We start from the raw sequence: 13,772 nt of genomic DNA on the forward strand, positions 1-13,772 counted from the left end.
ATGCTGCGGTTCCCTGTGAAGAAAATACGGAAGCAATTCAAACTCCTTTTGCTGTTGGTCCTGCTCACGTTCGCGATCTGGTTCACATACCTTCACATCAACCAGGGAAAATCAATCAAACTTCATTTCAACTACGGCAAAGGTAGGACTTCTAAAGTAGTTACACCATTATCTACTTGTGTATTTCTCTTAAACGACTCTTTAGATGTCATAATGTATGTGCAGACATGGAAAACAAAGCATGCAAACTCATTTCCACATAAATGACCAATATTCTTTCGCTGCATTTATTTTGAGTCAGAAAGGGAGCAAGATGAAATAAGACACCGTTAGACTAGTGAATAATAAATGACTAGATTCTGGGTGTAGATGCAGAGGTCATGGCATGGTGTCAAGTGTTGCTAATTCTGCCAAAATTGTATGTTATTTGTTCAGCCATTGCTTATGAGTACATATAGTCATTCCTGGACCTAAGGATTCTGAGCTGCTATAATCTTTATGGTATACTGATGCAATGATTTAAGTAATTAAAATACAGATCAAACATTTTACACAGGTATACGCTGTGGCTTTTGACTTGACATGCTCTCTAAATAAATGGAGCTCTGAGAGTCTCAGAAGAGTTCCAAGTCTTAAAGTCAGTCAGTATAATGTAAGCTATGAAAGTATATCAGATACTGAATTTGAGTATATCTGTACAGGTAATCATAAATATGATCCAGTTAAAGGCACTTTTATGCTTGTGTTTATTATAAAGACTCATTTCCTGAGGGACTGACAATACCAGACATAAACACGCTTTGGGAAATTTAGTGACCCGTTATGGGGTCAGATAAAATGCAGATTTAATTAAGTAATAGCCTGAACTGCTGACTGAATAAGGTGTTCCTACACAATGCTTTTGCTTTACTTTTTTAAATTAGGGAATCAAATTGTATTTTAAGTTAACAGTACCTGCAATGCAAATCACTGTAATGAAGGCATTCGACACTCTTTTCCTCTTTGTCCGTCTGCATCTGGGACATGAGGACAAAAAAAAAAAAAACAATTTGAGGGTTTGGAAGATAACTATACTTGGTATTCATAGCATGGCAACAGATGTTATAAATAAGAGGAGCACAGGAAGGGAATACTGTTGGAAAATAACATTTACAGCCCTCTCAGGGAATTTCTCACCTTTAGAATTTCAAATTTGATGTAGTATTCTGTCATCATATTACAGACACCTACAGTCTACTCTTAGTCACATTGCTGGTCATCTTTGCAAACCTTGTAAAAATGTGGTGAGTTACCCTTAAGAATAAATTTGTAGTAAGGTACATAAAGCATACATCTTCTTTTCATGTCAGCTAACAATGTCTCACTGTAGAAAGAGAACCTGATAGCATGTGTCTGACAAAAGCTTTTGTACCTTCTCTTCCAATCAAGGATCACATTTCTCTTCAAGTGCTACTCAGTGTACTGTGTGGTTTTGTCCATCTATGCTGCTGTTCCTCTCTGGCCCTGATCACGCACAGTGCAGACATCTTCTCCACTTCAGCTATTGGATTCTTTGAGTAGAAATCAAATAATTCTGCTCTGTTAATTCTACTACCCCCTGAAGAATCGTAACTAAGGACAGAACTGAACGAAAATAAGGACATTATTACATCAGAGCTAAGGAACACACAATTAAAAAAAAAGTCAAAAGTTATTATTAACATTCTAGTTTGGAGTGCTTGTTTGGAAAAGTACCACATTGAGTTTAACTACTAGCTTCTCAATGGTCATGTTCTTCTCTGTCAAAAGCTTTTTTTGGAGGGGGGGGGGTGTTTAGGCTGTGGCTGCTTCAGCTGCAATTGCTACAGATGAATAGACGCCTTTTAAAAGCCTGAGTGAAAAAGTGTGAAGGAATGCACGCAAGCGAAAACAGACTCTTACACAGAGGCAGGTTGCTTACAGAGAGAGAGAGAGAGAGAGAGAGAGAGAGAGAGAAACCCTATTAGAAAGGTCATGACACCCTTTGTAACTTTCCTCTCCAAAGAAAGAAATCCACGCTCATTTTCTCTTTATCGCACGCTAAGGTTACGAAACAGTTTTTGCTTGTTGCTGTTTTATACTTTTTAAAAACAAAATAACAGTTTTTGCATTGCTCCTTTAAAACTGTGCGCTAAAGTATTTAAATGACAAGTACATCCAACATAAATGAGACACTGTCTTTTCAAATTAACAGTCACTCAGTCTGGTTTGAAGAGATTGTGAGGTGAAATTCTCCATTTTTCCTCAGCATGAAACATCAAGGGCAAACAGCTGAAGACATAAGGAACATGATTAGTCACGTGTAACATACAATGGAACACAGGAGCAGTAAATGAACGAACCAAACAGGCATTTACGATATTTTTAACTTTCTTGTTGGGTATCGGCATTGTGATTGGCATATGACTGGTACAGCTGAATCTGTGTGGTGAGTGTAGTTTTCTGCTTATCTCCATTGGCACACATGCAATTTCTCTTGTAATTTTCTAGTTTTCAGAATCCAGTGGAAAAAAAAAATTGTTGGTATTTCAAGTTTAATTGCATGGGGAGAACACATAAAACACTGACAGGCAATAATTGAATTTTTTTTTTTTTTATGTCTTGGCGTTGAATAATTTGGGATGAATGGAGCAAGGAGACCGCCCGTGTATTTGAAAACAAACAAACATACCAAAAAAAAAGTCTTTCTTGTGTACCAGCATGCAGATTTTTTTTCAGCGTTTTTCAGCTTGAGGATGTCATTGCAAGATTGCTTTTGGCAGTGTAAAGCATAAAATAAATAGGAAATTGAACTTTTGGTCATTCTGTGAGCGCAAAGTGTTTTCTCTGAAAGCAGAGGAACGATCCAGAATGTGACGGAATTCCTCTGAATGGGCCACGTGTGCGTGGGATTAGGAGAGAGGTTTGTTCAAAAGCCAAAGCTTTTTAACCCTGAGGTTAATGAAATATGTGTTTGCATTAATCGAGTTATCTTCAAGGTGCTAAGTTTCTGTTAGGAGAATGAGCATCTTGGACAGTGGCCACAGCAGTTCCTGTGGGAGATTGTGCACTCACAACAGGCTGCCAAGCCCTTTTCAACTGGCTGATACTTTACTGCCATATTTTAAGCAAAGCCAGAATAGTGTGTAACTTCATTATTTCACGTGCTCTGTGTAAAGCCGCTGAGGTGAGGATGGTAAACAATTAGATTGCCAACGTTTAGCATCACAGACAGTATTGTAATTACTGTAAACAGGGTAAAGGGAGGCACGGTTGCTTAACTGAATGGAGCTTTTCGTAGCGCATTAAAAATAATACGGATGCTGTATTGACGCTGTGCTTCTCGCAATAATAAACTAATTTAAAAGTAACAAACTAATTAAAATTTTTATTGAAAGGCTAAGATGCACCTGGAAGAAAGCAGAGAATGGTTGTTACAGCTGTCCCCCATATCTCATTCCCAGCTCACTCACTCATTCTCTCTCTCACACACACACACACACACACACACACAAGCACACACAAGCACACACGCATGCACGCACGCGCGCACACACACACCCACACATACCCTTCTTCATTTTGTATTGGCTTTCAGTGCCCTGTTTGAGGACTGTGTTGCATTGAAGTTGGTGTTACTTTACAGTAAGTAATCCGGTGAAGCATGATTGCAATCAATCATCAAAGGGCAGGAGCCAGTTCTTTCACCTGATCTCTGAATTGGTTTTTTGTTGTGGTTGTAAATGAAAAGGTCACCTTTCCGTTAAGCTGTCTTTACATTCACAGGCCTCATAAAGCATAGCCACAGAGGAAAAATAAAAGAAACAAGACAATGAACCAGCTGTGCCTTCGTCATTCTCTTTGTGTCAACCATTTTTCTCTCATTAATTTTATCTCAAGCAAGTGACTTGGTTATAAACTGGACTCATGCTCTGTTTCACATCCACAGAGAAGAAAAAGACAGAAGAAAGAAAGAAAGAAAGAAAGAAAGAAAGGAAGAAAGAAAGAAAGAGAGAGAGAGAGAGAGAGCACAATGTTTCAAATAGCTTTACCTCTGTTACCACAATGAAAAATTAATGTTTTGTTGAAGGCAAATTCCAGTTTAATGTAAATGAGTGAATTCACAGACCGTTTAAATTCGAATGCACTAAGTAAGTTTTGGTTATGTTGGCTCTTGGTGGTACTTTTGAATGAAATTTGCATGCGACTGGGTAATTTTCCACTGTGTTAACCTCCCATGGCCTCAGAGGGGCTGAACTTACAATGTGTGACCCCCCCCCCCCCCACCCCATTGGCGGTATGTCACAGTTCATACCATACAGCATGCAAACAGACACAAAAGAGGAATTTTTACACACTTCACATTCGTAAACATAATTTTAGAAAACTGTGGACCACTTCAGTGGTTCATTTAGCCATTTTATCAGCCAGTTTTTATCTGGGTCTCGACCTGGTTATATAGGATGAACTTTGAGTCGAGACCCCCTCACCCACCCACCCCGCTCCCCATGCAGGTGGGAGTTTCAGATTGTCATGTTGTTTGTAGCGTTTCATCTCCTCTGCGCGGCATGGGGTCCTCCCTCAGGTCGGAGCTTAGAAACTCACGTTTCCATTTTAGCTCAGGGCTAAGTTTTCTCGGTTCAGGATTTCAAATCTGTCACATGCTTTGAAGCGTGAGAGCGTGAGCTACAGCTACAGACATTTGAATTTTAACTGCTTTAGATTTAGGTGAATATCTTTGACTATTTTCACGGGGCGCTCTAAATAGTAAGAGTATATTTGCAGTGACTGTGAAAACAAATTTCTGGTTTGTCAGAATCTCAGTGCATTGTAGTTCTTCCATTGTAGAGTTATTCTCATTTCCAACAGATTGCTTTTTTTCTTTTCTTTTCTTTTTCTTTCTTTTTTTTTTTTTTTTGAAGACTCTAAAATCAGAAGCTCTTTCATGACCAAGAAGTCTTTAATCAATTTTGATCCCTTCACTTGCTTTCAGACCCGTGAGAAAAGTAGGACTTTTTTTCTTTTTTTTTGGTGAGGGATTTCAGCGAGCTTGAGATGTTAAATGCAAAATACAGTCGCAGGTTTTGAGTATAGACGGATAACATCCTAACATTTCTTTTTTGTGCTTCAGATATGTAAAGCGGCCACAGAAACTTGGCATATTTTTACAGAGCTACGATAAACTCCTTGTTGATATTAGAGCGCTCTGGATATTTCCTGTATGGTCGGAGTGGCCTACTGGTCTTGGCTGCTGAAGTTGCTTATGAAGCAATAAACTGTTACATTTCCAGCTATGACAAATATTAACTGCAATGAATTAAAGCCATTTAGCCTCTGTATGAGTGTGTTTCGTACAAAGTTTGTGTCCTTTTAAGTTACCGGGGTGGCTAAAAGCTAAAAGCAATCATAGCAGCGGGAGATAATTAACATTGAATAATCATGGATTTTCCTGCTCTGTTCTGAAGAGGCAAAGTGTATTGAATTGTGACTATGATCATCTCTTGGTTCTCTCTAGTTTGAAACATTATACTTTTGTCAAATCCTGCGAGGTTCTCCAGAGACGTGGCGTGAAAGACGATCTTTATGAACTTGTCTCACTTTAGCCTCGGCTCCCCATGCTCCACTTTGCAAATGAGCTGTCATCTTTTTTTTTTTTTTTTTTTTTTTTTTAAATTCGCCGCTTTCTCTTCTGACTGGATATAACTCAACTACATCAGCAAGAGGTCCATTGTGACTCTATTATTGCCCCGTCAAACATTCACACCTGCAGAGATGGCTTTTGATTTTTTTTCTTTCTTTTTTTTCTGTTTTTTTTTTTTTTTTTTTTTAAATGAGACAAGACAAGTCGACAGGTTACAGAAAGAATAGTTTACTTGATTTAGGGACCAAAGCCCCAAATCTCTTTATTTTCATATTTTTGTAACCCACCATTTAACAGCTGTGTAAAGCTGAAACACAGGTGCATGTTGAACTCATCTGTCTAAAATGATGAGTACTAGAAGTTGTGCAGGTGCAGGTACAACCTGCTTTTATTTTTTTAATTCTATTTACCTAGTCCGGGCTTCAGTCTGTATTGTGGTTAATTTATCCAAAAACAGCCTCTTGTGCTCTCTGTCTCTCTCTCTCTCTCTCTCCCCTCTCCCTCCCTCTCTCTCTCGTTCTCTTTCAGTCTTCTGTTTGGTTTCAGAGCACCCTGTAGAATTTGTGTGTTTGGTGTTTAAATGAAGGAGCAGTCATTTCTCATGCTTACATCCGGACTGGTGGTTAGGCAGGGCTGTGTCTGCTCATTCATAGTCCTGCAGGACCAGCCCTGTCTGCAGCCCTTTCCTGTCCTGTCCTTCCCTTCCCTGTCCTGTCCTTCCCTGTCCTGTCCTGTCCTGTCCTCACCTGTCCTGTCCTTTCCTTTTCTTTTTCTTTTCTTTTCATCCTTTTTCTCTCCTCTCCTCTCTTCTTGGCTGGTTCAGTCTCAGCTCATTCACCATTCAGCCTTGGGAAATCTGACTTTACAATTTTTTGTCCAACACGTACATAACCGCCAGGTCAGGACAGTTGTAATTCAGTGAACATCTCGACTGTGATAGAAATACGTACAGCACGCGTGTCATAAACATCTGCGCATATCGTGCTCAAGACATCTCTACTCTACTCTTTTATGTATTCTCCGCGTTAGAGTGGAAACACGCGAGTCAGGTGTTGAGACAAGCTCTCTGCAGTGTCCCGGCAGCAGTCAGAGGAGTTCACTGGTTTGAGACCACGGTGTGTTTGACATTTCACCCTCGTGGAAAGAGAGAAATAGCAGGCACATCCATTTCTATAGGAGATTTATGGGCTTGCCATCAATGCCCAATGGTGCTTTTCTTCAGCCGGTGCTCTCTAATGTGACCGCTTACTCACATGCTAAAAGTGGCTGTGGACACACCACTGAAAAAATGCTCTTATCAGCTTCTGCTATGTCAGCCCTTGAGTTTATTTGACTCCTTTTTTTTTTCCAGAGGAGATGAACGACAACAAAAATAATTCCTGCGCAACATCTGTCACGTCTCTGCAATGGTTTTCTATTTCTGTTGTATCCGTCTACGCGTGTAAGGGTCTTTTAATGTCTGCTTGCGGTGACGGGACTGAGTTTAGTATTAGTGTTGATGTTAGGTGTCTAGGGTGGGTGCAAAGCACACATACAATACACAATCCGATCACTTCAAAGCCATATTGTAAATAATATACCAGTTTGCATTCAAATACTGTCATCACCCAATTAAACGACCACGTCTGTGCCTTTTCTAGATTATCCGTTTTATCTCTAGAATATTACCTTTGTCTTGCCTGCAGGTTTTGTTTTGTTTACCAAGAAGTTGATATTAAAACAAACACATCTCAACTCAGACCAGATTTTGCCTTTATTGATATGTACACAAAGAGAGATCTTGAGGATTACACGGAGCTCCCGGGTTGGACTACTCATCCTTGGCTATGGAGAATATTGACAGTTCAGCCTCTACCAGGATCTGAGTGCACACACTCATATCTCTAGCCCAAACAGGTGATACTGAAACTAACACATGAAATATGTATTTTCTTCAGTTTATGCTCCGTGTGCTTCGGGAAAATGTACAGCAGAGAGAAACAGAGAAAGAAAGAGGGGAAAGATGGAGAGAGAGAGAGAGAGGGAGAGAGTGTAAAGAGAGAGAGAGAGAGCAAGCAAGGGGGAGAGAGAGAGAGAGAGAGAGAGAGAGAGAGAGAGAGAGAGAATATATATCTGTATTGGCTGATGCAATAGCATTAAACCCTGTAGTCCACGCTCTCAAGAGTGGGTTTGTCATAGTAAGTGTCGCAAGCCCTGTCTCTCTGTGTGGAACAGCACCCACACTGACTTGCCCTCTGCTCTATTCTCTCGTCTGTATTCAGATGGTCTGGCCTCCATTCACAGTCACAGAAGCGTGACATTGAATTGCACGGGGAGCTCTGATTACCCTGCAGGTTCACGCCCTGAGTGCTACAAGACCGCTGAAATAACCAATACAAAAATACAGCCAAAAATAATTGAATTCGTATTTTTGTTCTGTAATGATGTTACCGATAATAGTAAAAGTTGATGATTGAAACTGCTATTATTAGAACGCCACCAGTGCTGTCCTCACATTGATAATCATGTTGATGAAAAGTAAAGTTATGCATACAACACAGATCAATGAGACAGGCGTGTTAGCATTGCAACTGTCATGATTTTCTGTCTCTGTTACTACAGGAGATTCAGTCGAAATTGCTTTAAAACATTAGACTTTTTTAGATTTACTTTTGAAAAGCAACCCTCAAGTTAAATTCTAATTAAACGCCTGGTGCTACTCATTAATTGCAGGGAAGTCCGTCAGAATGTTAAATGGAAATCTTTTTTTGGCTAATAGCCGAAGATAAGATTGACTTGCAGAAATAAATGCAATGAAAAAAAAGCATATTCAGAAAAAGAGCATTATCACTTTCAAAGTATACAGAGTCTCTTTTTCCACCCAAGCCATATAGATATAGATTAACAATACCATTAGCGAAGACTCAGCACTTTAGTTGCTATAATCTTAAAGAAAAGTGACAGCAACGGTCAATGTGTAATGGTGTTTTTGACTTCAGGCCAGCTTCTGCTGTTTCTGTCAAATGGAGTAGTTTGATTTTTTCACCTCTGAGTTTGAGTAGGAACGCTGTGACTCTGTGGGACTGTACCCTAAAACAAAAAAAACCAACAAAACCCCCCCCCCTAAAAATATGTCCTTCGTCGAAAAAAGGTGATTTTTTTTTTTTTTTAAATTTACAACGTTCTATTTGTCAGAAGAAGAGTCCGTCCACATTGCCCGAGGACAGCTTCTTCAAAACAGGCGTGCGAAACCTAGAGGTCATGGGGTCAGAGAGTCTAGACTTAACCCACCTTGGGCCTCTTTTCTCTTTTTCATTTTCCCTTTGTTATCCTCCTGGTGGACCAGCAAGTATCCTAATTAGAGGTCAATCAATTTCTATGTGGTTAGAGAGTGAGAGCTTAAAAAACAAAACAAAACAAAAAAAAAACACAGCAGACAAGGGACAGACCTAATCTGAGAGCTTCTAGCTACACAGCGAGGACTAAAGGCTTTGCTCTATTGTGACTGGAGTCACTGGGGTATCTGTGCCAAATGTCTTCGTATGGACTGCCCTCGTGGAATGTTGATGTTGTGTCACTGCTTTTCGGCTCAGGTCATTATTACCCATCGTCTCCCTTTACAGCCAGCGCTGAGTGTCCGACCCTTTGTCTCTCTGAGTTGTTTGGGCCCCACGGCCATTCAGAACATGGATTCATAAAGATTGCATCAGCTTTCATTGGCCTCACAATGCTTTCTATAGGACAGGCCATGTTGTGACTGGATGAGGGGGTGGGCTGTACATTGCTATATGTTTCTAAAGCTACTTTTGTGCTCCTAAATTGAAAGTCAATTTGTGAAATGCACGTCCTGCCCTAGAGGTGTTTTCTTTGTGTTTTCGTTTTTGAGATTACTAAAACCCAAACATCAGTTTGACTCGGCCAAGACAACGTCTGGGCTCAGTGAGAGACACATGGTTTTATTGCGTGTGAACGTGTAATTCTAAAACGATTTGTCAAGATATTCATCTTCCATTTATATGAATTTATAGCTTTGCAAGGGAGATGAAGAGGCTGATTCATCATATGGAAATGGGACAGAATGATATATAGAAACAGGACACTGACATACATGCTGAAGTAGCCAACGCCCATCTATTCAACCTAGAGTGCTCTAATGCATTTCATAAACTTTATTAGTAGTAGTAGTAATCTAATATATATGTAGTAGTGTATAAACAGGAAGGCCCTAAGGTTGTATTGTACATAGTTTTATGATGTACATAAAAAAGAAGATGGTGCAGTGTGGAGTTTACTGAGATTTGTCTGTCGGACTGTCGGGTGCAACAATGGCAGGAAATGATGAGAAAATACACACCTTGGTATTTTTCCTCCTTTCTGTATCCATTGTGCTTCAGGTAAAGATCACACATTACTATAGAGGAAGCAATCTCTGTGCTTCTGAATGAATCGGAGGAATAACCTCTAGAGGAAGGGATAACAGAAGAAAGAATGGAAATCAGTGAGGTGAAAGTAGAAACTGCAGGATAGATAAGATTCACGGGTTATTTATTTATATATTTACATCTGCTGTTATTGCGCTTTGTCACGTTGCGGTCGGGGACAGTGCTATTCCGGGATCTGTTTTTGTACCTTTGTTGAGTTTTATTTTTTTACTTTTTCAGTGTTCCACATTAACAAGGCATTGGAATGGTGGAAGATTAGATTTCTCCCAAACTATGTGCTATGTGGACTTGTGGAATGTGTTCAAATTGAAAATGAGAAGGGGTTTTCAGTGTGGTTCCATAATACATACAACAGTGACTTTCAATACACACACACACACACACACACACACACACACACAAGGTCATTCACAATACATGCAAAATACCCATTGTCACTTCCACTACCAAGCATATACACTGACATTGTCAACAGAAATGCTCATGTATCTGATCTGTACAAATGTGACAGATCTCTCTCTGTCTCTGTCTGTCTCACACACACACACACACACACACACACACACATCTAATACGGTGTGCTTTAGCAGCTCTCTGAGGCGGTCTTTTGTTTTTTAAGATCTGCATGCCCATACACTCTCTCAACTGCAACATTTCTCGGAACTTGTGCGTGTAACGTTTTTCTCACAAGCCTAAAGCAGTGTATTGTTTTGTTTCTGTCTTTGTCTCAAGATTTTTTTTTTGTTTTGTTTTTTTAATGTGTCTGTCTCATGTGTGCATGTATAAATATAGATGATGTTTTGTTCCCTGTAGCAAAAGACACAGTCGTTAACTCTAACGCTTTCCCCCTGTGCCCTCGACCCTTGTCAGGAAGCGTTCTCTGTGGAGATACTTTTCTTACCCCCTCCCTCAACCCCCCCCCCACCCCCCCGCCCCCCCCCCACGCCCCCCTACTCTGCACCCCCCTTTTTCGCTTCAGTCACAGAGCTCTCCATCTATGTACAATTCGAAACTCCAAGCCTGAGTAAAATTCACATTTACCCTGTTTGACTGATAGCTGTGTCCCAGTGGACTGAAACGGCAAGCTATCCTGGTGTCCTTGTCCACTTGATGATAGATCTGAGAGGACGGGACAGACGAAACCTGCAATCCAGAGGCACCTCACGCCACCTGGATAGACCCTCTCTCATATCGCCGTCTCTCATCAACTTGACTCTGACTCTGTGGTCACTGGATTGGGAAATGGAATGTGGAAATGAATCTGTTTAAAAATGAATGAACATTTTTTCATTTAAGAGTTCAAATATAGCATATTTTTAAATATAAAATGTGCATTTAAGACATGTGACCTCCATTCAGCCATTATAGACCAGTAGTGTAGACCAGTATAGACCAAGTTAAACTTCTATATGACAGCACAGGACTGTTACTGAGTGGGTCAGTTAATGGTTAAACACATAGGGCGAAGCAATTAGTGAAACCTTGGGCCTTTTATGTGCAGGAGCTGTGAGTCAGTCTGATTATACCCAAATCTCTTCAAAGGGTTTTTATCCCAATCACATGTTCCTTTTGTCTTCTTCACCAAATTCTCTCTCTCTCTCTCCTCTCAATTAGTTTTTCATGCCTTCAGTCCTTAACAACACTCTATTCTTAATGAACACCTTAACACAGTCAAATGTCGGGACATTGACTAAAACTTCCCATGCATAACTATATGTTGTTTTCCTTTCCAGTTGTCTATTATTGCTGTCTGTAGCACTGTCAATCATTAACCATAATGCATTAATTACATGGATACCTTTACCACACTGTTGCCTAAGGGCGCTTGACTTTCTTTCTCCTGTTGTGTATGCCACGATTAGACATTTACTTTCACAGAATGATAAATCACGCCCAGAGAATAGGCATGTAAAACTAAGACAGGAGGCATCTGTTTATTTTCTTTTTTTTCTCACGCTCTACATCTCTCTTTCACCCAAACTTCACTCAGAGGTCCACAGAAGTCTCTGGAGGCTTTTTTTTTTTTTGGAAGAGCTTTGAATGACGGGTGTTAGCTTTACAGAACCAAGCAAAGCAAAAGAAAAAAAAAAAAGAAAGAAAAACAAAAACAAAAGTAGTCTTCCTCTTCTCAGGTGGATGAAGAGCGAGAGAAATGTCTTGTTTAGCCCGACTTCGCGCGCGCTCGTTTTGGGGGAGTCACACAATAGATGTCGCATTTTATGAATATTTAATCCGTCTAAATACCCTGATGTGTAGGGCTGCTTTCCTCGGCGGGTTGCCGGGAGAGTGTGGCAGGAAGAAAAGGGGGGGGGGGGGGTGGCTGAGAGAAGGGGGGAGAGGGACATACTGTGCTGGGCTCCGCTCCATGCTCACCGTGTAAACACGTGGCTCTGGGGAGCTGCTGTTTTTGCTTGTGGCCAAAACGCGGGCGGATGAATAGGGGAGTGTTGCCATTGGTAACAGATTGAAATCCTGTTTTTTTTTTCTCTCTCTCTCTCTCTCTCTCTCTCTCTCTCTCTCTCTCTATTACCTTTTGCTGTGGTTTGAGATTTTTTTCCTTTTTTTTTAGTTATTTTTTTTTGCCTTAGGCAATGGTATGCTGTTGAAACTCAGGTACTGTTGTCGACAGGGAGCAATGTCAATTCGCAAAGGACGTCCAGACGCGCGGGGGCGGGGAGGAGGGGTGTCAGAGTTCACCAACTCTGTCTCGTTTGACTACGACTCGGGCTCTTAGGCTCGTCAAAAGCTGACGCCCTGCTGCTCTTTAGTTGAAGATATTCAACCCCCATAATTGCCGCTGTCATTTCTTGACGCTGTTGGAGTGGAGATGGGACTCTGCTGGAACGCACTTCAAGTTTCTTCCCTGGCCGCCCCCCCACCCTCCCCACCGTCCTCTGTAGAGGTCAAATAGAAAATTGTCATGCATACACTTGGCAACAACATCCATTCTATGCATGTATTCATTGTGTCGAATATTTATGTGCCAGTGGATTCAAAGGCACGGTTGTGTGAATGCTAAGTTGCATTTATACTGAACGGTTCATGTATGAAGAATGTGAGCAAGAATGAGAGAGAAAGAAAAAGAGAGAGAGAGCGAGAGAGAGTGTAGTCAAAGCCTCGTGTTCAGTGACAGCAGGGCTGGGAGGAAGGACAGGGCTTCGTTAAGGAGTACTGTGCACCCGGCTGCCATGACAGCTGCTGTCCACAGGTGGTGAGGAGAGACTCTGAATCGCGAGAAAAAGAGAGCGAGAAAAAAAAGAGGGAGAGAGAGAGAGCATGAAAGAGTGAAAGAGAGAGAGAATTGGAGGTTTATGGGAGTGGAGGGGGTCTTGAGCTCATTTGTGTGTGTGTGTGTGTGTGTGTGTGTGTGTGTGTGTATGTGCGTATTTGTGTGTGTCTTTACATGATTTGGGAGATGGTGTTTTGATATGAATGTGCTTGTGGAACAAGGTTATGACTGTAGATGTCTGCTTGCCTTTGTCTACTCAGTGCACGTGTATATGAGGGAAGTCAGTATTTATTCTCCCTGCTCACAGAACGTTTGCACACATCATCGTACTCACTACTAATGGAATACAAATGAGTGCATCAATGAATTATTTAATCCCGAGCAAGACTACATCAATTCATAAACACAGACACAAAACGCAAACATGACAATTTGCGTGATATGAAGACAACGGTAGCGTGTAAGTCAGCTGGAGTTTAAAGAT

General features: G+C 40.9%; 1 protein-coding gene across 1 annotated transcript in view; it reads left to right on the top strand.

Annotated features, from left to right (window-relative positions):
• b4galnt4a (beta-1,4-N-acetyl-galactosaminyl transferase 4a) overlaps window positions 1–13,772 on the top strand; it is an 80,157-nt gene continuing 66,385 nt past the window's right edge. Inside the window, exon 1 of the mRNA XM_030790609.1 lies at window positions 1–142. Within this exon, the coding sequence (XP_030646469.1) occupies window positions 1–142 (142 nt within the window). The remainder of the gene's footprint in view (window positions 143–13,772) is intronic.

This window comes from Chanos chanos, chromosome 13 (assembly GCF_902362185.1).
Source record: "Chanos chanos chromosome 13, fChaCha1.1, whole genome shotgun sequence".
Lineage (NCBI taxonomy): Eukaryota > Metazoa > Chordata > Actinopteri > Gonorynchiformes > Chanidae > Chanos > Chanos chanos.